This window comes from Trachurus japonicus, chromosome 18 (assembly GCF_045865225.1).
Source record: "Trachurus japonicus isolate A0001 chromosome 18, Traja_1.0".
Classification (NCBI taxonomy): Eukaryota; Metazoa; Chordata; class Actinopteri; order Carangiformes; family Carangidae; genus Trachurus; species Trachurus japonicus.
In genome coordinates, this window is record NC_140924.1 from 25,768,268 (window position 1) to 25,793,226 (window position 24,959).

Genomic DNA, 24,959 nt, shown 5'->3' on the forward strand with positions numbered 1-24,959 from the left:
ATTGAACCTGATGCTGCTGTGTCTGACGTAGTTTACAGCAAGGACGTCCTTTCGGTTATCTATTTATTTATTTAGTGATCATGGTGTTTGGTGCAGAATAATCAATCAATAAATAAATAAATTAGGTCGGAAGCTACGTCAGACCGGGGGGGGGGGGGGGGTGGATTCTACAGGTGAAGACCACTTCCGCGTTCAAAAAGCTGCTCTGTTTAATCAATATTCTGAAGAAAGATCTGATTATTAGCCATAACGCTGTAACCATCCAAGGAAGACTGTGTAACAATATTATGTGCTTCTGCTGAGTCCAAAAGCCCTGTGTAATATCAACTTTATTTTAAGAAAACACGTTTTGTTTCCAATGTCCTATCACGGAGAAGCACTACATTACCCATAATCCTCATATTTATCAGCGACGTGTCTGATTGGTTGAGCTTGCTGTTACCAGCAAATGAAAAAATAAAACAAATTGAGCTTATATTATTTTCTTAGTAAATAAAAGGTCTTAACATCTTTTTTGTTTTCAACATTGAATAAAAAAACGGTGCTATATTGTTAAAATTCAACAATAAAGTGCATACAAGTTGGCTTGACTTCTTTCTTTTTTTCTTTTTTTTCATAATTTTCACCAGCATCTTTCTGGTCCACATCACATCACATTTAATGTAATTTAATTCAAGGACAGGACAATGGTACAAAAATCATCACTTCTCATTTCTCATGTCACATTTCTTGATATAAATACTTCATCAATCACCAGACTCTGAGTCAACGATGTTCACCCACCAAGCAGCACCAGTGGTATCAGGCATCAATCAAATAATCAAAGTTGAACTGGTCCTGTCAGTGAAACCTGAGCTAACAGATTATTTGTCAGAGTAAAAGATGTTTTACCTGGTTTCTTCCTGTCTGTGGTTCTTCACTCACAGCTATAAATAAGAAAAGTCAAATATTACTGACTGTAAATGGGGGAGTTTTTGATCATGTTGACAAAATTTACAGTTTTTTAGTAAGTTGTACCTCTCTGAAGTTTCCTGATTTTGACAGCGAGAACAATGACGACTACGATGAGGAAAACAGTCAGAACAACCAGGATCACACTCATCAGGTTTGTCGTTCCACTAGGCTCTGCTACAATAAAAATAATAGATAAAGCTCTTGTTGCTACATGGTTGATATTGAAATGTGTTAACAGAGAGAAGGAGAACCTCACCTTCAGAGTCAACATCCTCTTTATTTTCAGATTCATTATCACCTAAAAAACATTGATTCAGTTGTTTGACACGTTTCAGTTTGTAGTTTTTTTTTGTGCTGTTTTAACTCTATTGTGGCAGTATATGAGAGACAGAGTAAACATGATGATGTCAGAACGGCTTGTTAGAGGTTCGAAGTAAATACAATCTTACCTTGAACGTTTAACTGTGTTGTATCACTGATGACCATGAGTGGATGTATTTGAAACCCACAGAAATACAGTCCAGAGTCAGATAAATCCACTCTGTTGATCTTCAGAAAGACAGTGGAGACGTTGGAGCTCATTTCAATTCTACTGTCAAATCCATCACAGAATGAAGGTTCAGTCTCAGCCCAGAACATAGAGGAGACACAGCTGGCTCTGGTTCTGTTGACCACTCTGAACCAGTGTGTGTAAGTTGCACGTTTGGTAATGTTGGAGCACAGCAGTGTGACGTTTTCCCCAGGCTGGACGTCCACAGTGTGAGACACTGAGACAGAGATCCAGTCTGAAACAAACAGCAGAGACAACAAAAGAGCTGATGACACAACAGCAGAACATCTTGAATGATGTTTCTGATGAATGATCCAACAACAGAACTTACAGCAGAGAAGTAAAGCTGACATCAAGGTGAGACTCTTCATTGTGCGTACGATCGTCTTACTGTAGAGACACTTTATGTCTCTGAGCTCTTGTACCGGGGGTTTGGTTAGAAAGAGGTGGAGCCTGTCGTTCAAAGTGACCACATTAATGAAGCGAAGCATGTGAACTTGTTCAGGCAGCCAACTTGAGCTGCACTGTTGTACTCACTTCACACCTTGCCAACTGGGCCTTCGGCGGCGGCGACGACGAGCGGAGGAGAACTGTAGTTTCGATTTTACCCACCACGTCTCTCCCTCGACGCAGAGGGGAGGGGGGGGCGGTGTTTCGTACCTGTGCAGGGAAGTTACATAGTGCAGTTTCAGCCGACGCGACCCGGCTCAGGCTACGGCGGCAGCACCATTCATCCTATTAACCATTTTTCTACCATTTTAATGAGTTTGGAAACATTATTTTAAGGCCGAAAAACTCCGCAATGTTACTTTAAAGCAGATATCAGTGGAATGTTTTTGTTAATATAAGTCCTAAATAGTCCTATTTTCCGTCAGCAATCACTTACATGAAGTATTTCAGCCTAAACACGAGTCTCTCCGTCACTCTGCTCTGCTGTAACCCGAGGAGAAAATTTTCCTTGTGGGATACAAGTGTTATCCAATGAGGAGAGAGAACGGCATGAAGGGCTGTGTGTGCAGCCAAGGGATGCGCGTGAATGTGGTGACGTAGCACGAGGACCAATTGATGCCTGACAAGGGCGGGGGCTGCTAACTCATGGTGCGTTCAAGGAAACTCGTACTTTGTTTTTTTCCTTCCTGTGAAGTCATACCAGTTCGATCTGGTACGAGTTCACGGGTCGGAAGTTACGAGTGGCCGTTATAGGGAACTTTCACAGACAACAGGACGGTAAAAACACGAGCTACGGGTTACCTGGAACGCTACCAAGTCGTAGTTGTGACTTGAAGCTGTAACTTACGGTTTCAAAAGCCTGCCTTGAACACAGCATTAGCCGAAACGGCCGTGCCACTGATATCTGCTTTAAGTTGGACATTTGAACATGGTAGTCTATGGGGACTGACTCACTGTTGGAACCAGACTCTAGTGGCCAATTGAGGCACTTTCTGACTTCCATCATGACTTCCTGTTCAGTCCTGGAGGTTACCACTAGTCTCTTTGCTCTCCTTAGTTGCACTTACTCGTTTGAGTTGTTGGTGTTTTGGAACCAGTTATGTTTAATACTTTGATCCATCCATAAGAATCCGATATGATTAGATATGATATATGAGAAGATAATGAACCAACCACCCATTTGAACCACGGCTTTTAATGGATGCACTGGATTCATACTAGAACTGTTCAGTGGACTGATATCATCTGTCCTCAGATCATCAACCAATGCATCTTACATAATAATATTAGGCCTGCTGATGGTTTAATTCACTCTACACCATCAAGTGTGAAGTTTCCTTCTCTTCTTCTGACACACACCAGTGTGCTTTTCATATTTCTGTCTCAATCGCCACTTTTTAAAGTCTGGAGTTGTTTTTCTGTTTAATTGAAGAGCAGATAGTATGTAGAATCCTGCAGTTACATGAACACATTTCATGTTCTGACAAATTAACAAACATGCTTTTTAATTCAGTGGATCTGTTAGACTCCTAGTAATCATATCAAAAGTACTAATTAGTAGATGAATAGTTATGTCCTCCAACTAGATCCAATGTGTCTATTTGAGTTGAGTTTAATTTGTCTCTAAACTACAGCTTACTGTCGTCTTCACAGCTTCTTCTAATACTTTGCTTCAGGCACCTTAAACGCCTCATGATTTCAACTCAGATGTGTTCAGACCTCACTGTGCTGTCTCTTCCTGTCAACCAAGTGGTGAGTATCTCACTAACTCCTCCCCCCACCAGTGATGTCACTCTCTCTATAAGTCAGTTTGTTTCACTCTGGTCCTTTCTGACTGCTCCTCCTCCTTTCCTCTCAGACAAGAGGCAGAAAAATGAACAACGACACAGACTTTGTGAAACAGAAAGAAACTTTTATTTTTTGGCATTTAGTCCTTCAATCCACAGCAGACACTCAAAAACACAAAAGCAGGTGAATATGACAAAGCCTCAGCTCCATCCTGAGCTGCTCTTCTAGACGTTTCCTGACTCTATCTGGTGGCAGCGTACACAACGTTGGGCTCCATCTCTCTATCTGATGTAGGCCTGCGGTGTCTTTTTGGTTTGGCCTGGAAACTTAGAGCTGTGTAGTTCAGGTCGTCTGAGCCCAGATTCTAGAAATTATAATCCTAATAATGAATAATCATACATATGCATTAGTTAACCATGATATTATCTGAGGAAAAGAGGACCAGTAGGACTTCCTGCTTGACTGAACTTGAATTGTTTGACACCTGTTGCAGGACAATAGTACAAAAATCATCACTAATCATTTGTTTATATTCACCTTTCACATCTCAACCTACAGATTACAGGGTTTCCACCAATTTATTACAATCACACCACTTCATATGGAAACCTTGATAAATTGTCATCAATCATCCAGCTTTGGATCGAAGAAGTTCACCCACCACCCAGCTCTTATTCACCACTTTATTTTCCCATGATCCATTGCGTCACACCACCCCGGAAGTCGGTTGTTTACGTAGCAACAGCTAGCGGCTAATCCACAACTCTTGCGATTGGCTTTATGGTCGTTACAGGCTCCATTCATAAAATCTTTAACTTTCCTTGAGTTGTTTGTGCATCCAACAACAGCACATGTCGTACCGGAGGACATTCTATGAACTTGTAATAATAATAAAAACACTTCTAAGACAGACTGCTAGGCTAGCTCCATTCTGCTTGAAGTGAGACAGAAGTGCGAAACCGACTTGTCGGTGAATTGAGTGTCATGGCGACGCCCAGCGGCGTTCTACGGAAAGTGGTGAATAGTCATCAATAGCAACAGGCATCATTAGATCAATCAGATAATCAAAGTTGAACTGGTCTTGTCAGAGAAACCTGAGTTAACAACATATCTGTCAAGTAAATTATCATACCTGGTTTCTTCCTGTCTGTGGTTCTTCACTCACAGCTACAAAAGACAAAAGTCAAAATATTAATCTTGGACTTTTCCATCATGTTGACACAGTTTACATGAGCATGTGCAACAAATTATAAAATCAAAGTAAGTTGTACCTCTCTGAATTTTCCAGATTCTAACAGCCAGAACAACGACTATGATGAGGAAAACAGTCAGAACAGCCAGAGTCACACTCATCAGGTTTGTCGTTCCACCAGGCACTTCTATAAAAACAGTAATAGATTCAGCTGGTTTAGACATGGTTCATGTTAAAGTTACTATACACACTCTATAGTAACAGAGAGAAGGAGAACCTCACCTTCAGATTCAACATCATCTTTATTTTCAGATTCATCATCAACTCAAAAAACACAGAATAAGTTATTAGACATGTGGCAGTTCATAGTTTTTTGTGGTGTTCTCATTCTACAGTGACATTTTATAAGACGCATAGTAAACATTATGATATGATACTTACCTTGAACATTTAAACGTGTTGTATCACCGATGACTGTGTGTCCTTTTATGAAAAACCCACAGAAATACAGTCCAGAGTCAGATAAATCCACTTCGTCGATCTTCAGAAAGACAGTGGAGACGTTGGAGCTCATTTCAAATCTACTTTTGACTCCATCACAGAGTGAAGCTTTTGCATCAGACTTGTACATAGAGGAGATACAGCTGGCTCTGGTTCTTCTGACCACTCTGAACCACTCTGTCATAGTTGGACGATTGGAAATGTTGGAGCACAGCAGTGTGATGTTTTCACCAGGCTGGACGTCCACAGTGTGAGACACTGAGACAGAGATCCAGTCTGAGACAAACAGCAGAGACAACAAAAGAGCTGATGACACAACAGCAGAACATCTTGAATGATGTTTCTGATGAATGATCCAACAACAGAACTTACAGCAGAGAAGTAAAGCTGACATCAAGGTGAGACTCTTCATTGTGCGTATGATCGTCCTGCTGCGGTGAGAATTTACAGTATATGTCTGAGCTCTTGTACCGGGGTTTTATTTGAAAGAGGTGGAGCCTGTCAATCAAAGTGACCACATAAATGAAGCGAAGCGTGTGAGCTATTTTAGGCAGCCAACTTGAGCTGTACAATATGTGACATGTCTCACGCAGTCATTCACACTCTTCCAATATGGCGCTCCATCAAAGCTGCAGAATTTACCCATCTTCCTCTTTGCCTATCAGTCTCACTGTTGCCCTCCATGCTCTCACCTACTGCCTATTGTTTCAGCGCCACCACAACCACTACCAGCTTCCACCTGCAGGCTACGTGGGGGTTAAGATACTTTCTCATCACTCCTACGTCCTCAATGGAAGTTGCCATGAAGGAAGAATTTACTTTAGAGACCAAAACATTATTTTTCTCCAGACTGTAAACATGTTTGTTATTGTTGTAAAGTTGGACATTTGAACATGGTAGTCTATGGGGACTGACTCACTGTTGGAACCAGACTCTAGTGGCCAATTGCAGAACTTTCTGACTTCCATCATGACTTCCTGTTCAGTCCTGGAGGTTACCACTATAGTCTCTGTGCTCTCCTTAGTTGCACTTACTCGTTTGTGTTGTTGGTGTATTGGAACTGGTTATGTTTGATGCTTTGATCCATCTATACGAATCTGATATGATAAGATATTAAATATGAGAAGAAAATGGACCAAGTGTGTTATATTCATGACTGATGGTGATGCACTGTATGGATTCATCCTAGAACTGTTCAGTGGACTGATATCATCTGTCAACACATCATATAATAATGTTACTGATTCATTCGACAACCTCAAGTGTGTGGTGTGTATAGAACTTGGTAACTTAGTTTCATTTGATGCTCAGATATCTTCTTCTAACACACACCAATATGACATTTATCAATTTCCACTTTCTTAAAGTCCTGAGTTACATGAACACATTTTATGTTGTGACACATTAACAAACATGCTGCTTCAGTCAGTAGGTGTTAAACTCCTAGGGCCCTAGTTTCGTCGACCGAGCGAAGTCTAAGTGCAGCGCAGCTTCGCCACGCCAACGGGGTGTGGCCCAGGTCCATTTCGCAAGTTTGCTGGGCCGCGCAGTCAGACTTAGACCAGCGCAGCCCCTCCCCTCGTCCCTCCCACCGGCGCAAACGGTGAAGAGGGAGGAGACAGGGCGGGAGGGAGACAGGAGGAGGAGAGAAAGGCGTGGAGTGGGTTTGACACAGCCGAGTCAGATCTTCACCAATCAAATGAGCTCCTCTCCTCACCTTTAACTGCGCCGCGGGTGATGCGCGCTGCAAGTTTGTCATTTTATACTTGGACATGGACGGAGGAGACAGCGACGCCAGAGGCCGAACCTCTCCCAGGAGGAAACAGCTGTTTTGGTCCGGAGGTCCGAGCTCAGAGTGACCAATAATGAGTTTACTAATATACTTAACCAGGATTGATCTGATACACTGAGAACCCCTACCCAATCTAAGAAACAACTAATACACTAATAAAGAAACTCACATTTATTCAAACCATATGTAAGCAAGATGACAGGTGTACACTAATCACAACATAAACAAAGACCATGTGAATTAAATCAGCGTAAAGGACGTGCGCTCTCTCTCTCTCTCCCTCCCTCTCTCTCTCTCTCTCTCTCTCTCTCTCTCTCTCTGTCCTCCTCTCTCTCTCTCTCTCTGTCCGTCTCTTTTTTTCTCTTTTTTTTCTCTTTTTTTTCTGTGATAGAGATGCTGAGTATACTGTAGTAGGCTATATACTGACTATCTGATACCGAGGCTGTTGTGGTGGACTAAGAGAGATGATGATTTGTGTTTTGTTTTTCATTACGGCTGCGTGATGCGGTCGCTCTCCGCTAATGAATTAATAAGTAAATAAATAAATACAGCGATCATCACAAGGGCAGAGTGGTATCTCAACACGGCAGCGACATGCAGTCATCCACCCTCAGTCCTGCTTTTGGGACATCCACAGCTGCTTTTCAGTGCCAGTTCGTCCCTGCTGTGTTAATTCAGGTGGAGTTTCCATACGCATGCCACAGCCTTTGATCTCTGCTTTGATCTGACGTCAGATGTGACGGGACAATCTATATAGATATAAATTCACGTGTTGATTCCGTTAGTTGCATTAAATAGTGGTTATTGTGGATATTTATTGCATTGAAATGTGTCTGGAACTGTGGAGATCTGCCTGTGAGGTCTTGGTGACGTGTGTGCACTGCAGGTCAGTCAGCCAAACTTCCACTGCACCTGCTGCGCTCCGCTCTGCGCTGAGATTAGACCTGGTTGGAGGTGGCGAGCTTTCAGCGCAACCTCGGCGGGACATTTTCGCACAAAACTTGCACTGCACCAAGCTGAATCTGTGACGCCTCCCCCTGCTGCGCGGCCACGCCTATCTCAGCGCAGCGCGATCTGCCAATCTTCCAATCTGACTTTGCGCTAGGCTGCGTTGGTCGAAACTTGCATTAGACCGGCTGCGCTACCTTGCGCCACCTGCGCTGCGCCAGCAAACTAGGGCCCCTAGTAATCGTATCAACATTAATGATATTGAATTGAACTGATATTGATATTGATGAATAGTTAAACTGAAATAGGAAAATTGTTCTCCAACTAGATACAATCTCTTGAAGTGAGCTAAAGTTCATTTGTCTCTAAACAACCGCTTACTGTCGTCTTTACAGCTTCTTCTAATACTTTCCTTCAGGGACCTTAAACGCCTCATGATTTCACCTCAGATGTGTTCAGACCTCACTGTGCTGTCTCTTCCTGTCAACCAAGTGGTGAGTATCTCACTAACTCCTCCCCCCACTGATGATGTCACTCTCTCTATAAGTCAGTTTGTTTCACTCTGGTCCTTTCTGACTGCTCCTCCTCCTTTCCTCTCAGACAAGAAGCAGAAAAATTAACAATGACACAGACTTTAAAAGACGGAAAAAAACTTTATTTTTTGGCATTTAGTCCTTCAATCCACAGCAGACACACAAAAACACAGCAGCAGGTGAATGTGACAAAGCCTCAGCTCCATCCTGAGCTGCTCTTCTAGATGTTTCCTGACTCTATCTGGTGGCAGCGTACACAACGTTGGTCTCCATCTCTCTATCTGATGCAAGCCTGCGGTGTCTTTTTGGTTTGGCCTGGAAATTTAGAGCTGCATAGTTCAGGTCGTCTGAGCCCAGATTCTGGAGATTATAATCATAATAACATTAATCATATAGATTCATTAGATAACCATGAAGTTAACAGAGTTAAAGGAGCACCACTGACTTCCTGTACTCCTGTATGACTGAACTCGTTTGTTGCAGGACAATGGTACAAAAATCATGACTTCTCATTTGTTTTGATTCACTTTTCAGATGTCTACATAGGGTTTCCATCAGTTTATTACAATCACACCAGAGACATTTCTTAATTTAAATACTTTAAATAGATCATTCAGCTTTAAGTTGATGAATTTCATCAGTCCCTGAAAACACAGCCATCAGTGGCAACAGGCATCATTGCATCAATCTAATAATTATAGGTTGAACTGGTCTTAGTGTTAAATGATCTTAACAACGTATCTATAAATAAAATGTGTTTTACCTGGTTTCTTCCTGTCTGTGTTTCTTCACCCACAGCTACAAAAAACAAAAGTCAAACATTTCTGAGTGTAAATAGTGGAGTTTTCCGTGATGTTGACACAATTTACAGTTTTTTTCAGTAAGTTGTACCTTTGTGAAGTTTCCTGATTTTAACAGTCAGAACAACGACGACTACGATGAGGAAAACAGTCAGAACAGCCAGAGTCACACTCATCAGGTTTGTCGTTCCACCAGGCACTGCTACAATAAAAATCATAGATAAAGCTCAGGTGGCTTAAGACATGGTTCATATTGAAATTGCACTTTGGTAAAAGAGAGAAGGAGAACCTCACCTTCAGATTCATTGTCACCTTAAACAAAAAAAACATTGAATGACTCTTTTAAAAGAATGAAATACACACAAAAAATGATGATGTGAAAATAGCATGTTTGAGATCAGGTTTGTACTTTTTTATCAGGTTCTTCTACAATAAAGATAACAGATTCAGCAATAATGAATTTAGACATGGTTCATGTTGAAGTTAGTTACACACTCTATGGTAGTTGGAAAACCTCTCCTTCAGAGTCAACATCTTCTTCATTGTCAGATTCATCACCAGCCCAAAATATCGAAGATTCAGTCACCGTTCAAATAACAGTTTGTACAGTAGTTGTTTCTTTGCGCTGTTTTCATTCTATTGTGACATTATATTAGAGATGCAGTCATAATGTGAAATTGACACATCTGAAAGGGGTTAGACTTTAATCCAATCTTACCTTGAACAGTTAAATGTGTTGTATCCCTGATGACAGTGTATATGCCTTGGTCAAATCCACAGAAATACAGTCCAGAGTCAGATAAATCCACTCTGTTGATCTTCAGAAAGACAGTGGAGACGTTGGAGCTCATTTCAAATCTACTGTCAAATCCATCACAGAGTGAGGGTTCTCCGTCAGCCCTGAACATAGAGGAGACACAACTGACTCTGGTTCTGTTGACCACTCTGAACCACTCTGTTGTAGTTGTGTATGTGGAAATGTTGGAGCACAGCAGTGTGACGTCTTGACCAGGCTGGACGTCCACAGTGTGAGACACTGAGACAGAGATCCAGTCTGAAACAAACAGCAGAGACAACAAAAGAGCTGATGACACAACAGCAGAACATCTTGAATGATGTTTCTAATGAATGATCCAACAACAGAACTTACAGCAGAGAAGTAAAGCTGACATCAAGGTGAGACTCTTCATTGTGCGTATGATCGTCCTGCTGCAGTGAGACTTTCTGTCTCTGAGCTCTTGTACCGGGGGTTTGGTTAGAAAGAGGTGGAGCCTATCGTTCAATGTAACCACATACATGAAGCAAAGTGTGTGGGCTAATTCAGGCAGCCAACTCGAGCTGCGCTGTTTTACTGTAAAACGTGTCACATGTCTCACGCAATCACTCTTCCAATATGGCGCTCCATCTGAGCTGCAAAATGTACCCATCTTCCTCTTTGCCTATCAGTCTCACTGTTGCCCTGCTGTCACCTACTGCCTATTGTTTCAGCGCCACCACAACCACTACCAGCCTTCACCTGCAGGCTACGTGGGGGTTAAGATACTTTCTCATCACTTTACATCCTCAATGGAAGTTTCCATGAAGGAAGAATTTACTTTAGAGACCAAAACATTTTTTTTTTCTCCAGACATTAAACATTGTTATTGTTGTAAATTTGGACATTTGAACATGGTAGTCTATGGGGACTGACTCACTGTTGGAACCAGACTCTAGTGGCCAATTGCAGAACTTTCTGACTTCCATCATGACTTCCTGTTCAGTCCTGGAGGTTACCACTATAGTCTCTGTGCTCTCCTTAGTTGCACTTACTTGTTTGTGTTGTTGGTGTTTTGGAACCAGTTATGTTTGATACTTTGATCCATCTATAATAATCTGATATAAGATATTAAATATGAGAAGAAAATGGACCATGTGTGTTATATTCATGACTGATGGTGATGCACTGTATGGATTCATCCTAGAACTGTTCAGTGGACTGATATCATCTGTCAACAGATCATATAATAATGTTACTGATTCATTCGACAACCTCAAGTGTGTGGTGTGTATAGAACTTGGTAACTTAGTTTCATTTGATGCTCAGATCTCTTCTTCTAACACACACCAATGTGACATTTATCAATCTCCACTTTCTTAAAGTCCTGAGTTGTTTTTATGTTTACATGAAGAGCAGACGTACAATCCTGCAGTTACATGAACACATTTTATGTTGTGACATATTAACAAACATGCTGCTTCAGTCAGTGGTTGTTAAACTCCTAATAATCATATCAACATTACTGATATTGAATTTAACTGATATTGATATTGATGAATAGTTAAACTGAAATAGGAAAATTGTTCTCCAACTATATACAATCTCTTAAAGTGAGCTAAATTTAATTTAACAACAGGTTAGTCTTCACAGCCTCTTCTAATACTTTCCTTCAGGGACCTTAAACGCCTCATGATTTCACCTCACATGTGTTTAGACCTCACTGTGCTGTCTCTTCCTGTCAACCAAGTGGTGAGTATCTCATTAACTCCTCCCCCCATTGATGATGTCACTCTCTCTATAAGTTGGTTTGTTTCACCCGGGTCCTTCATGACTGCTCCTCCTCCTTTCCTCTCAGACAAGAGGCAGAAAACTTAACAACGACACAGACTTTAAAAGACAGGAAAAAACTTTATTTTTTGGCATTTAGTCCTTCAATCCACAGCAGACACACAAAAACACAGCAGCAGGTGAATATGGCAAAGCCTCAGCTCCATCCTGAGCTGCTCTTCTAGACGTTTCCTGACTCTATCTGGTGGCAGCGTACACAACGTTGGGCTCCATCTCTCTATCTGATGTAGGCCTGCGGTGTCTTTTTGGTTTGGCCTGGAAACTTAGAGCTGCGTAGTTCAGGTCGTCTGAGCCCAGATTCTGGAAATTATAATCATAATAATGAATAATCATACCCACTCATTAGTTAACCATAATATTAACTGAGGTAAGGACCAGTAGGACTTCCTGCTAGACTAAACTTGAACTGTTTGATACCTGTTGCAGGACAATGGTACAAAAATCATCACTAATCATTTGTTTAGATTCACCTTTCAGATGTCAACCTAAAGAGTACAGGGTTTCCACCAGTCCATTACAATCACACAACTTTATATGGAAACCTTGATGAATTGTCTTTAACATGTTTGTTGATTTAAATATTTCATCAATCATCCAGCTTTGGATCGAAGAAGTTCACCCACCACCCAGCTCTTATAGTCATCAATAGCAACAGGCATCATTAAATCAATCAGATAATCAAAGTTGAACTGGTCCTGTCAGTGAAACCTGAGCTAACAGCGTGTCTGTCAAGTAAATTATATCATACCTGGTTTCTTCCTGTCTGTGGTTCTTCACTCACAGCTACAAAAGACAAAAGTCAAAATATTAATCTTGGAATTTTCCATCATGTTGACACAGTTTACATGAGCATGTGCAACAAATTATAAAATCAAAGTAATTGTACCTCTCTGAATTTTCCAGATTTTAACAGCCAGAACAACGACTATGATGAGGAAAACAGTCAGAACAGCCAGAGTCACACTCATCAGGTTAGTCGTTCCACCAGGCTCTGCTACAATAACAGTAATAGATTCAGCTGGTTTAGACATGGTTCATGTTGAAGTTACACACTCTATGGTAACAGAGAGAAGGAGAACCTCACCTTCAGATTCAACATCCTCTTTATTTTCAGATTCATCATCAACTCAAAAAACACAGAATAAGTTATTAAACATGTGGCAGTTTATATATTTTTTGTGCTTTTCTCATTCTACAGTGAGATTTTACAAGACGCATAAAACATTATGATGTGAAAAAAGAACGACCAAAATACAAACTTACCTTGAACATTTAAACGTGTTGTATCACCGATGACTGTGTGTCCCTTTATGAAAAACCCACAGAAATACAGTCCAGAGTCAGATAAATCCACTCCCTCGATCTTCAGAAAGACAGTGGAGACGTTGGAGCTCATTTCAAATCTACTTTTGACTCCATCACAGAGTGAAGCTTCTGCATCAGACTTGTACATAGAGGAGATACAGCTGGCTCTGGTTCTGTTGACCACTCTGAACCACTCTGTCATAGTTGCACGACTGGAAATGTTGGAGCACAGCAGTGTGATGTTTTCACCAGGCTGGACGTCCACAGTGTGAGACACTGAGACAGAGATCCAGTCTGAAACAAACAGCAGAGACAACAAAAGAGCTGATGACACAACAGCAGAACATCTTGAATGATGTTTCTGATGAATGATCCAACAACAGAACTTACAGCAGAGAAGTAAAGCTGACATCAAGGTGAGACTCTTCATTGTGCGTATGATCGTCCTGCTGCGGTGAGACTTTATGTCTCTGAGCTCTTGTACCGAGGTTTTATTTCAAAGAGGTGGAGTCTGTCGTTCAATGTAACCACATACATAAAGCGAAGCGTGTGAGCTAATTCAAGCAGCCAGCTCGAGCTGCGCTGTTTTACTGTAAAATATGTGACATGTCTCACGCAGTCATTCACACTCTTCCGGCGCTCCATCTAAGCTACAAAGTTTACCCATCATCCTCTTTGCCTATCAGAGTCACTGTTGCCCTCCATTCTTTCACCTACTGCCTATTGTTTCAGCGCCACCACAGCCACTACCAGCCTCCACCTGCAGCCTCCATGGGCCATGGGGGTTAAGATACTTTCTCATCACTCCTACATCCTGAATGGAAGTTGCCATGAAGGAAGAATTTACTTTAGAGACAAAAACTTTTTTTTTTCCTCCAGACTGTAAACATCTTTGTTATTGTTGTAAATTTGGACATGTGAATAATGAGTCTGTGGGGACTGACTCACTGTTGGAACCAGACTCTAGTGGCCAATTGAGGCACTTTCTGACTTCCATCATGACTTCCTGTTCAGTCCTGGTGGTTGCTACTAGTCTCTGTGCTCTTCTTAGTTGCACTTACTCGTTTGTGTTGTTGGTGTTTTGGAACCGGTTATGTTTGATAATTTGATCCATCCATATGAATCTGATATGATAAGATATTAAATATACCAAGTGTGTTACTGTTCAGTGGACTGTCATCAGATCATCAACCAATGACCAGCCCTTATATAATAATGTTACTGATTCATTCGACAACCTCAACTGTGTGGTGTGTATAGATCTTGGTGACTCAGTTTTATTTTATGCTCAGATCTCTATAACACACACCAATGTGACATTTATCAATCTCCACTTTCTTAAAGTCCTGAGTTATTTTTATGTTTACATGAAGAGCAGACGTACAATCCTGCAGTTACATGAACACATTTTATGTTGTGACATATTAACAAACATGCTGCTTCAGTCAGTAGTTGTTAAACTCCTAGTAATCGTATCAACATTATTGATATTGAATTGAACTGAATAGTTAAACTGAAATAGGAAAATTGTTCTCCAACTAGATACAATCTCTTAAAGTGAGCTAAATTTAATTTGTCTCTAAAATTATCTAAATCTAAACAGCTTAGTCTTCACAGCTTCTTCTAATACTTTCCTTCAGGGACGTTAAACGCCTCATGAGTTCAGACCTCACTGTGCTGTCTCTTCCTGTCAACCAAGTGGTGAGTATCTCATTAACTCCTCCCCCCAAGTTTGTTTCACCCGGGTCCTTCATGACTGCTCCTCCTCTTTTCCTCTCAGACAAGAGGCAGAAAACTTAACAGACTTTAAAAGACAGGAAAAAACTTTATTTTTTGGCATTTAGTCCTTCAATCCACAGCAGAAACACAAAAACACAGCAGCAGGTGAATATGGCAAAGCCCCAGCTCCATCCTGAGCTGCTCTTCTAGACGTTTCCTGACTCTATCTGGTGGCAGCGTACACAACGTTGGGCTCCATCTCTCTATCTGATGTAGGCCTGCGGTGTCTTTTTGGTTTGGCCTGGAAACTTAGAGCTGCGTAGTTCAGGTCGTCTGAGCCCAGATTCTGGAGATTATAATCATAATGACAATTAATCATACAGATTCATTAGATAACCATGATGTTAACAGAGGTAAAAGAGGACCAGTAGGACTTCCTGTATAACTGAATTTGAACTACTTTACGTCTGTTGCAGGACAATGGTACAAAAATCATAGGTTGACCTGGTCTTAGTGTTACCTGATCTTACAACACGTTCTCACCCCCAGTGCGTCAACAGCCTGACGAACGGTCACTGTCCCTCCTCGTCACATGCCTGACTCATTAGGTGCCCGTTTTTCGTCAGGTTTTGACGCGCTCGGCTTTCAGTTGATTCCAATGCAGTTCCCTTCGCGGCGATATGTGACGCTCAGAGCAAGTGATCCAGCCGACCCGGCGTGCGGCACTGAAAGACGCTGTGAGCAGAGGAAAACTTTTTTTTTTTTTTTTTTTAACTTTTCCTTAAAGCTTTATTGAGGGGGTCTCTTGACGTATGTCTCCTCAAACTTGGCTTCAGAACCAGTCTCACCAACGGTGAATCCTCTGCACTTTGAATACCTCTTTGTTAAAATAACATTACATGAGAACAAACGGCTGATCATAGGTAACATCTATAAACCTCCTAATGCTCCTGCTGAAACTACCAAAGGTATTCTGACCACAATCAATTCTTTAGATTCCACTAGTGAAAAAATTATACTGGGTGATTTTAACTCAAATTGGTTAGATCGTTCCTCTTACAATGATCGTAATCTTTTTAATGGCATAAACCTAACACAATTGATCACTGAACCAACGAGAGTTGGTCCCAGTTCTTCCTCCTTGCTTGACTGGATCTTAGTTTCCCATCCTGACAGAATCTCACACTCTGGGGTATTACCTGACTCCTTCAGTGACCATTCAATTGTCTTCTGCGTCTGGAAAATCAAAATGCCCCATCTTCCTCCCAAATTTATCAAAGTTCAAAAAGCTAATAATATTAACCCTGAACTCTTTATCCACGATATTTTAAGTATAAATTGGGAGAGATTTCAATTAATACCATTTGTTGAAGACGCTTGGAACTTTCTATATACAGAATTCGTTGAGGTTATCAATAAACATGCACCCTGGACAATAATTAAAGTCAAGGGTCGACATCTGCCGTGGATAAAAGGAGATCTCATACAGTTGTTTAAACAAAGAGACAAGGCATGGAAAAAACACCGTACAACAAAGGATCCTGCTGACTGGAGCACTTACAAGGAGCTGAGGAATAAATGTAAAACACATACTAGAAATGCTAAAGCAAATTATTATAAAGACTGTTTAGCCACTGATTTTAAGAACCCAAAACAATTTTGGAGGAGAATAAATAGCATAACTAATAAATCCACAGGAAATCCCACTACGCATTTTAGAATAAACAATGAAAGTGTCAGCGAACCACTATCAATTGCAGAGGCATTTAGCCAGCATTTTTCTACCATTGGTAGTTCTGGCCCTCACTCCTACTCTGAATCTTTCCCAACTCCGAGTAGGTGTGGTAGTTCCTTCTCTTTTGGAACAATCACACCAACTGATGTCCAACGTGTTATTGATAATCTTAACTCTGGATGCAGTGCTGGTCCAGATGGTCTGGAGATTAAGTTTTTCCAATTGGCCTCTCACATTTTGTCATTTCCTCTGTCTGATCTATTTAATTTATCTTTAGCAACTTGCAAAGTTCCTTCATCCTGGAAATGTGCCAGGGTAACCCCTATTCATAAAGGGGGTGACACCACAGATGTCAATAATTACAGGCCAATCTCAATTATCAATTCCATAACAAAAATATTTGAAAAATTGATTTTTAATGAATTATCCTCATATCTTAATGACCATAACTTACTATCTCCTCATCAATCTGGTTTTCGACCACATTTTTCGACCACCACTGCACTCCTAAAAGTTACCAGTGATATCTCATCAGCATTTGATAACAATATGCATACAGGCGCTATATTTATTGACCTTACTAAAGCATTTGATATGGTTGATCATTATCTTCTTTTGGACAAATTGTATTCTGTTGGTCTTTCTCCTGTTTCTTTATTATTTTTCAACTCTTTCCTTCATCATAGAAGTCAATGTGTCTCTTTCCAAGGTTGCCAGTCTGGTTTTAAGATCATTGATAAAGGCGTGCCGCAAGGCTCATCCCTGGGTCCTTTACTATTCTCAATCTTTATCAATGATCTTCCACAAACTTGTTCTCATTGCCAAATTCATTTATATGCTGACGACACAGTAATATACTCGTCTAGCTCTGATATTTCGCAAATCCAGCATTCATTACAATCTGACTTTATTTCAGTCCAAAATTGGTTTTCTTCAAACAAATTACAACTGAATAAGAAAAAATCATACACCATGTTGTTTTGCACTCGACCCAATTCTTTACCTGCAAGTACTAACTGGTGTATTAGTTTCATTGATGGAACAGCACTAGTAAAAACTGAAGAATTCAAATACCTGGGTCTTTGGCTTGACTCACAGCTATCCTGTGACTATTGACTCAGTTTCCAAGAAAATCTATTTTCAGCTGAAATCCCTCTATTGGTCTATTGAATGCTTTTCCTTTCAAGTTCGTAAAAGAATCATAACACAACTGATACTCCCAATAATTGACTATGGTGATGTTATCTATCAGAACACCTCAGAAACAAATCTTCGTCCTCTTACTGTCTTGTATAATAGTTTATGTAGATTTATTCTCAGGTGTCCTTATATGACCCATCACTGTCATATGTACCAGTCCTTGAACTGGCTGGCCCCCAAGTCCAGAAGGCATAAGCACTGGTTATTATTTATTTTCAAGTGCAACTACTTCAATTTCCCTCTATATTTGAAACAATATTTGATTCCCTTCAGTTCACAATATAACCTTAGGCATACGGGTCAACTTTTCTTTTTTACCCCTAGAATCAATAAAGAATCTGGTCGACGTGCATTCAAATACAAAGCCCCTGCTGACTGGAATAATCTCCCTGGTTCAATTAGGTCCATATCCTCTCTACATCTTTTTAAATCAGCTTTGTTTACTTACCTTCAAACACCCTGCTCCTGTCTGTGATGTAAGGCCCCTTTGACATGAAGTGTAACTAATCAAATCAACTACTGTATTTATTTTATTTCATCTATTTATTTTTATTTTTTACTGGAGTGTTGTATGGGGGGATTCAGGATCGATAGAGCATTGTAGTGTGTGAGTGTGTGTGAATGGGCGTCTGTGTCTTTATATTGTATCATGTGTCTGTTCTCTTTTTTGTTTGTTTGTTTGTTGTTTGTTCTGCTTACTTTCTTTGTATATTATAATGTACTAAGTATGTTTGTATTTCCGTTGATAACATGGACCCCCTCGAAAATGAGATGGCACATCTCAAGGGGCTATCCTGTAAAATAAAGTATAAATAAAGTATAAATAAACCTGATGCTGCTGTGTCTGACGTAGTTTACGGCAAGGACGTCCTTTCGGTTATTTATTTATTTATTTAGTGATCATGGTGTTTGGTGCAGAATAATCAATCAATCAATAAATAAATAAATTAGGTCGGAAGCTACGTCAGACGGTGCAGTTTTGTTGAGAAAAAGCAGGAATGGCTGGATTCACTTTGATGTTTGACCCCTGTGACCTTTGACACTTACCAATTGGCTTTATGCACAGCTCCCCTACTTCCTGATCGTACACCAGCTCCTTTAGCTAAAAATTCAGCCTGATAGGCCAAAGCATCTGGAAGCTATTAAAGAATTGCTGTTGAATCATTTCTCCTTTAATATGAGGTCGGAGAAAGGAGCATTGCTTTTTGGCTATTTGTGACCCTTCTGAATGTCACAGAGCTCTGAATCTTTGCACACACAATCTACTAGACATTCTGGACCACATTTTAAAATCTCAGCTTCCCGGATCAAAGTCTTGGTGTTTTTTTCAAGGAAACGGGGTCAAAAAGGTCACAAATCAGTGACCTTTGACACTTGTGAAGGTCGCACGGGTTTGAAATTGCACATGGTGGATGGCCTTAGGCCCCGGACAAATACATTAAACTTTCAGCCTTATAACCCCAAGGATGTAGACGTTATTAGACAAAAGGCTTCTAAATCTAGGCTTTGAAGGCCGAGAAACGAGCCTGGACGGTCAGCTGTGACCCTTCTGGACGTCCGACAGGTCTGAAATTCTACAGAAACTTTGTCCGTAGTGCTCTGAACAAAATCAAATCAAAATCTCAGCTTCCCGCATCAAAGTCTTAGTGATTTATTCAAGGAAATAGGGTCAAAAAGGTTAAATTTAACACTAATCAGTTACCTCTGACCCTTGAATTCATAATAATGTTTTTCAGATAAAAAATAAAATTTCACTCATTGAATTAAAAATTACATTAAATGTGATGTGATGTGGACCAGAAAGATGCTGGTGAAAATTATGAAAAATAAGAAAAAAAGAAAGAAGTCAAGCCAACTTTTATGCACTTTATTGTTGAATTTTAACAATATAGCACCGTTTTTTTATTCAATGTTGAAAACAAAAAAGATTTAAGACCTTTTAGTTACGAAGAAAATAATATAAGCTCAATTTGTTTTATTTTTTCATTTGCTGGTAACAGCAAGCTCAACCAATTAGACACGTCGCTGATAAATATGAGGATTATGGGTAATGTAGTGCTTCTCCGTGATATGACATTGGAAACAAAGCGTGTTTTCTTAAAATAAAGTTGATATTACACAGGGCTTTTGGACTCAGCAGAAGCACATAATATTGTTACACAGTCTTCCTTGGATGGTATAGCGTTATGGCTAATAATCAGATCTTTCTTCAGAATATTGATTAAACAGAGCAGCTTTTTGAACGCGGAAGTGGTCTTCACCTGTAGAATCCACAACCCCCCCCCCCCCCGGTCTGACGTAGCTTCCGACCTAATTCATTTATTTATTGACTGATTGATTATTCTGCACCAAACACCATGATCACTAAATAAATAAATAAATAAATAACCGAAAGGATGTCCTTGCCGTACGTCAGACACAGCAGCATCAGGTTCAATAAAGCTTTAAGGAAAAGTTAAAAAAAAAAAAAAAAAAAGTTTTCCTCTGCTCACAGCGTCTGTCAGTGCCGCACGCCGGGTCGGCTGGATCACTTGCTCTGAGCGTCACATATCGCCGCGAAGGGGACTGCATTGGAATCAACTGAAAGCCGAGCGCGTCAAAACCTGACGAAAAACGGGCACCTAATGAGTCAGGCATGTGACGATGAGGGACAGTGACCGTTCGTCAGGCTGTTGACGCACTGGGGGTGAGAACGTGTTGGATCTTAACGATGTATCTAAATAAAAGATGTTTTACCTGGTTTCCTGTCTGTGGTTCTTCACCCACAGCTACAAAAAACAAAAGTCAAACATTACAGACTGTAAATAGTGGCGTTTTCCGTGATGTTGACACAATTTACAGTTTTTTTCAGTAAGTTGTACCTTTGTGAAGTTTCCTGATTTTAACAGTCAGAACAACTACGACTACGATGAGGAAAACAGTCAGAACAGCCAGAGTCACACTCATCAGGTTTGTCGTTCCACCAGGCACTGCTACAAAAAAAATCATAGATAAAGCTCAGGTGGCTTAAGACATGGTTCATATTGAAGTTCCACTTTGGTAACAGAGAGAAGGAGAACCTCACCTTCAGATTCATTGTCACCTTAAAAAAAAACAGAAAAAAAACATGTAATCACTGTTTAAAAGAGTGAAATACATGTTGATGTGAAAATGAGATTAGACTTGAATACAATCTTACCTTGAACATTTAAATGTGTTGTATCACTGATGAATGTGTGGTCGTTTTTGTAAAATCCACAGAAATACAGTCCAGAGTCAGATAAATCCACTCTGTTGATCTTCAGAAAGACAGTGGAGACGTTGGAGCTCATTTCAAATCTACTGTCAAATCCATCACAGAATGAAGCTTCTCCCTCACTCTCGTACATAGAGGAGACACAGCTGGCTCTGGTTCTGTTGACCACTCTGAACCACTCTGTAGTAGTTCTGTATTTGGAAATGTTGGAGCACAGCAGTGTGACGTCTTCACCAGGCTGGACGTCCACAGTGTGAGACACTGAGACAGAGATCCAGTCTGAAACAAACAGCAGAGACAACAAAAGAGCTGATGACACAACAGCAGAACATCTTGAATGATGTTTCTGATGAATGATCCAACAACAGAACTTACAGCAGAGAAGTAAAGCTGACATCAAGGTAAGATTCTTCATTGTGCGTATGATCGTCCTGCTGCGGCAAGACTTTATGTCTCTGAGCTCTTGTACCGGGGGTTTGGTTAGAAAGAGGTGGAGCCTGTCAATCAAAGTGACCACATTGAAGCGAAACCTGAGAGCTAATTCAGGCAGCCAACTCAAGCTGTAGTGTTAGGCTACTGTACAAAAGATGACATGTCTCACTTTATCATCCACACCCTTCCAATTTGGTGTTCTATCAAAGCTGCGAAATCTCCCCTTCCTCTTTGCCTGTCAGTGACACTGTTGCCCCTCAAACAGCCTACTGCACTGTCTCACCACCCCAGCCTCCACCTGCAGGCTCCGGAGGGTTGAGATTATTCCTCATCACTCACATACACTGAATGGCATTTGCCATCAGGGAGGAGACAATTTGTTTTGTAGTAACCAAACCAGTTATTGTTGTAAAGTTGGACATTTGAACATGGTAGTCTATGGGGACTGACTCTTGGAACCAGACTCTAGTGGCCAATTGAGGCACTTTCTGACTTCCATCATGACTTCCTGTTCAGTCCTGGAGGTTGCCACTCGTCTCTGTGCTCTCCTTCTTTGCACCTAATCTTTTGTGATGTTGGTGTTTTGGAAACGGTTATGTTTAATACTTCGATCCATCCATATGAATCTGATATGATGACATATGCTATATTAGAAGAAAATGAACCAGCCACCCATTAAAGCCATGGCATTTAATGGATTCACTCTGTTATCAGTCCACGGACTGTTCAGTGGACTGATTACAGATCATCAACCAATGATCAGATCACATAATAATGTTACTAATAATTCTACATCCTCAAATGTGTATACAACTTAGTAACTTAGTTTCCTCTTGATGCTCAGATCTCTTCTTCAATGTGTTTTTCATATTTCTGTCTCAATCTCCACTTTTTTAAATTTCGAGTTGTTTTTCTGTTTACATGAAGAGCAGAATTTAGAATCCTGCAGTAACATGACCACATTTTATGTTGTTACACATTAACAAACATGCTTCTTCACTCAGTGGATTTGTTAGACTCATAGTAATCATATCAACGTAGAGTTTAGATTCTCAGCCCGAGCCCGAGCCTGGCCCAGACCCGATCCGACCGCCGGGCCGAGCTGGCATGCCCAGCCTTTGATCAAGCATTTGTGTGTTGATTTTTTTCATGACTTTATTAGCCCAATTAGGTGGACAGAAAGCTATGCCATAATCAGCAATATTGCATTTAACTTTATTTTTTCCATCATTTTTTCCATAATTACAGTTAATGTGTCGGGCCGGGCCAGTCTCGGACACAACGTGCACGGGCTCGGTTAAGGTCGGGCTTGATTTTTTGGGCCCGATCTAAGCTCTATATCAACGTCACTGAATAGTTTAGATTAAACAGGAAAATTGTCCTCTAACTAGATCCAATGTGTAAAAGTGAGCTGAGTTTAATTTGTCTCTAAACTACAGATCAGTCTTCACAGCTTCTTCTAATACTGTCCTTCGGGGGCCTCATGATTTGACAGATGTGTTCAGACCTCACTGTGCTGTCTCTTCCTGTCAACCAAGTGGTGAGTATCTCACTAACTCCTCCCCCCACCGATGATGTCACTCTCTCTTTAAGTCAGTTTGTTTCACTCTGGTCCTTTCTGACTGCTCCTCCTCCTTTCCTCTCAGACAAGAGGCAGAAAACTTAACGACACAGACTTTGTGAAACAGAAAGAAACCTTTATTTTTGGGCATTTTGTCCTTCAATCCACTGCAGACACACAAAAACACAGCAGCAGGTGAATATGACAAAGCCTCAGCTCCATCCTGAGCTGCTCTTCTAGACGTTTCCTGACTCTATCTGGTGGCAGCGTACACAACGTTGGGCTCCATCTCTCTATCTGATGCAGGCCTGCGGTGTCTTTTTGGTTTGGCCTGGAAACTTAGAGCTGCATAGTTCAGGTCGTCTGAGCCCAGATTCTGGAGATTATAATCATAATAACAATTAATCATACAGATTCATTAGATAACCATGATATTAACAGAGGTAAAAGAGGACCAGTAGGACTTCCTGTATAACTGAACTTGAACTACTTTACGTCTGTTGCAGGGCAATGGTACAAAAATCATAGGTTGAACTGGTCTTAGTGTTACCTGATCTTAACGATGTATCTAAATAAAATATGTTTTACCTGGTTTCCTGTCTGTGGTTGTTCACCCACAGCTACAAAAAACAAAAGTCAAACATTACAGACTGTAAATAGTGGAGTTTTCCGTGATGTTGACACAATTTACAGTTTTTTTCAGTAAGTTGTACCTTTGTGAAGTTTCCTGATTTTAACAGCCAGAACAACGACGACTACGATGAGGAAAACAGTCAGAACAGCCAGAGTCACACTCATCAGGTTTGTCGTTCCACCAGGCACTGCTACAAAAAAAATCATAGAGAAAGCTCAGGTGGCTTAAGACATGGTTCATATTGAAATTCCACTTTGGTAACAGATAGAAGGAGAACCTCACCTTCAGATTCATTGTCACCTTAAAAAAAAAAAACAACAACACGGAATCACTGTTTAAGAGTGAAATACACACAAAAAATGATGATGTGAAAATAGCATGTTTGAGATTAGACTTGGATACAATCTTACCTTGAACATTTAAATGTGTTGTATCACTGATGAATGTGTGGTCGTATGTGTAATACCCACAGAAATAAAGTCCAGAGTCAGATAAATCCACTCTGTTGATCTTTAGAAAGACAGTGGAGACGTTGGAGCTCATTTCAAATCTACTGTCAAATCTATCACAAAATGAGGGTTCTCCTTCATTCCCGTACATAGACGAGACACAGCTGGCTCTGGTTCTGTTGACCACTCTGAACCACTCTGTAGTAGTTTTGTATGTGGAAATGTTGGAGCACAGCAGTGTGACATTTTCACCAGGCCGGACGTCCACAGTGTGAGACACTGAGACAGAGATCCAGTCTGAAACAAACAGCAGAGACAACAAAAGAGCTGATGACACAACAGCAGAACATCTTGAATGATGTTTCTGATGAATGATCCAACAACAGAACTTACAGCAGAGAAGTAAAGCTGACATCAAGGTGAGACTCTTCATTGTGCGTATGATCGTCCTGCTGCAGTGAGACTTTATGTCTCTGAGCTCTTGTACCGGGGGTTTGGTTAGAAAGAGGTGGAGCCTGTCAATCAAAGTGACCACATAAATGAAGCGAAGCCTGAGAGCTAAATCAGGCAGCCAAC

The 24,959-nt window shown here is 40.7% G+C and overlaps 5 protein-coding genes across 5 annotated transcripts; all 5 read right to left on the reverse strand.

Annotated features, from left to right (window-relative positions):
- Positions 1–3,983: 3,983 nt before the first annotated feature.
- LOC146969428 (uncharacterized) lies at positions 3,984–5,850 on the reverse strand. The gene is made up of 5 exons (XM_085759212.1): positions 5,811–5,850; positions 5,370–5,711; positions 5,014–5,148; positions 4,875–4,909; positions 3,984–4,106 (listed from the first exon to the last, which is right to left on the reverse strand). The coding sequence occupies exons 1-5, from the start codon at positions 5,845–5,847 to the stop codon at positions 3,984–3,986; spliced, it is 672 nt and encodes a 223-aa protein (XP_085615338.1). The 5' UTR covers positions 5,848–5,850.
- A 3,095-nt stretch (positions 5,851–8,945) lies between these two features.
- LOC146969429 (uncharacterized) lies at positions 8,946–10,701 on the reverse strand. The gene is made up of 5 exons (XM_085759438.1): positions 10,662–10,701; positions 10,191–10,562; positions 9,600–9,710; positions 9,472–9,506; positions 8,946–9,068 (listed from the first exon to the last, which is right to left on the reverse strand). Exons 1-5 carry the CDS (start codon positions 10,696–10,698, stop codon positions 8,946–8,948), a joined length of 678 nt encoding a protein of 225 aa, XP_085615564.1. The 5' UTR covers positions 10,699–10,701.
- Positions 10,702–12,290: 1,589 nt separating this feature from the next.
- Positions 12,291–13,848, reverse strand: LOC146969430 (uncharacterized). The gene is made up of 6 exons (XM_085759026.1): positions 13,800–13,848; positions 13,377–13,712; positions 13,198–13,239; positions 13,000–13,107; positions 12,862–12,896; positions 12,291–12,413 (listed from the first exon to the last, which is right to left on the reverse strand). The coding sequence occupies exons 1-6, from the start codon at positions 13,846–13,848 to the stop codon at positions 12,291–12,293; spliced, it is 693 nt and encodes a 230-aa protein (XP_085615152.1).
- Positions 13,849–15,360: 1,512 nt separating this feature from the next.
- On the reverse strand, positions 15,361–21,725 carry LOC146969431 (uncharacterized). The gene is made up of 5 exons (XM_085758879.1): positions 21,686–21,725; positions 21,209–21,586; positions 20,934–21,044; positions 20,809–20,840; positions 15,361–15,483 (listed from the first exon to the last, which is right to left on the reverse strand). The coding sequence occupies exons 1-5, from the start codon at positions 21,720–21,722 to the stop codon at positions 15,361–15,363; spliced, it is 681 nt and encodes a 226-aa protein (XP_085615005.1). The 5' UTR covers positions 21,723–21,725.
- Positions 21,726–23,482: 1,757 nt separating this feature from the next.
- Positions 23,483–24,819, reverse strand: LOC146969432 (uncharacterized). The gene is made up of 5 exons (XM_085759057.1): positions 24,780–24,819; positions 24,285–24,680; positions 24,014–24,121; positions 23,889–23,920; positions 23,483–23,676 (listed from the first exon to the last, which is right to left on the reverse strand). Exons 1-5 carry the CDS (start codon positions 24,814–24,816, stop codon positions 23,554–23,556), a joined length of 696 nt encoding a protein of 231 aa, XP_085615183.1. The 5' UTR covers positions 24,817–24,819; the 3' UTR covers positions 23,483–23,553.
- Between the last annotated feature and the right edge of the window lie 140 nt (positions 24,820–24,959).

What these genes read in the sequence shown, in the direction of transcription:
- LOC146969428 (XM_085759212.1), bottom strand. Translation starts at nt 5,847, where the DNA reads ATGAAGAGTCTCACCTTGATGTCAGCTTTACTTCTCT. An exon ending in TTTAAATGTTCAAGGTAAGT is followed by an intron (nt 5,149 to 5,369) that starts ATCATATCATAA and finishes CCATGTCTAAAC; the next exon opens with CAGCTGAATCTATTACTGTT. An exon ending in CACAGACAGGAAGAAACCAG is followed by an intron (nt 4,107 to 4,874) that starts GTATGATAATTT and finishes TATAATTTCTAG; the next exon opens with AATCTGGGCTCAGACGACCT.
- LOC146969429 (XM_085759438.1), bottom strand. Translation starts at nt 10,698, where the DNA reads ATGAAGAGTCTCACCTTGATGTCAGCTTTACTTCTCT. An exon ending in GTCTAACCCCTTTCAGATGT is followed by an intron (nt 9,711 to 10,190) that starts GTCAATTTCACA and finishes TTTTTATTGTAG; the next exon opens with CAGTGCCTGGTGGAACGACA. An exon ending in CACAGACAGGAAGAAACCAG is followed by an intron (nt 9,069 to 9,471) that starts GTAAAACACATT and finishes TATAATCTCCAG; the next exon opens with AATCTGGGCTCAGACGACCT.
- LOC146969430 (XM_085759026.1), bottom strand. Translation starts at nt 13,848, where the DNA reads ATGAAGAGTCTCACCTTGATGTCAGCTTTACTTCTCTGCTGTAAGTTC. An exon ending in ACTTCTCTGCTGTAAGTTCT is followed by an intron (nt 13,713 to 13,799) that starts GTTGTTGGATCA and finishes TGTTTGTTTCAG; the next exon opens with ACTGGATCTCTGTCTCAGTG. An exon ending in AACACGTTTAAATGTTCAAG is followed by an intron (nt 13,240 to 13,376) that starts GTAAGTTTGTAT and finishes GTGTTTTTTGAG; the next exon opens with TTGATGATGAATCTGAAAAT.
- LOC146969431 (XM_085758879.1), bottom strand. Translation starts at nt 21,722, where the DNA reads ATGAAGAATCTTACCTTGATGTCAGCTTTACTTCTCT. An exon ending in GATGTCAGCTTTACTTCTCT is followed by an intron (nt 21,587 to 21,685) that starts GCTGTAAGTTCT and finishes TGTTTGTTTCAG; the next exon opens with ACTGGATCTCTGTCTCAGTG. An exon ending in TCTCATTTTCACATCAACAT is followed by an intron (nt 21,045 to 21,208) that starts GTATTTCACTCT and finishes TTTTTTTTGTAG; the next exon opens with CAGTGCCTGGTGGAACGACA.
- LOC146969432 (XM_085759057.1), bottom strand. Translation starts at nt 24,816, where the DNA reads ATGAAGAGTCTCACCTTGATGTCAGCTTTACTTCTCT. An exon ending in GATGTCAGCTTTACTTCTCT is followed by an intron (nt 24,681 to 24,779) that starts GCTGTAAGTTCT and finishes TGTTTGTTTCAG; the next exon opens with ACTGGATCTCTGTCTCAGTG. An exon ending in CACATCATCATTTTTTGTGT is followed by an intron (nt 24,122 to 24,284) that starts GTATTTCACTCT and finishes TTTTTGTAGCAG; the next exon opens with TGCCTGGTGGAACGACAAAC.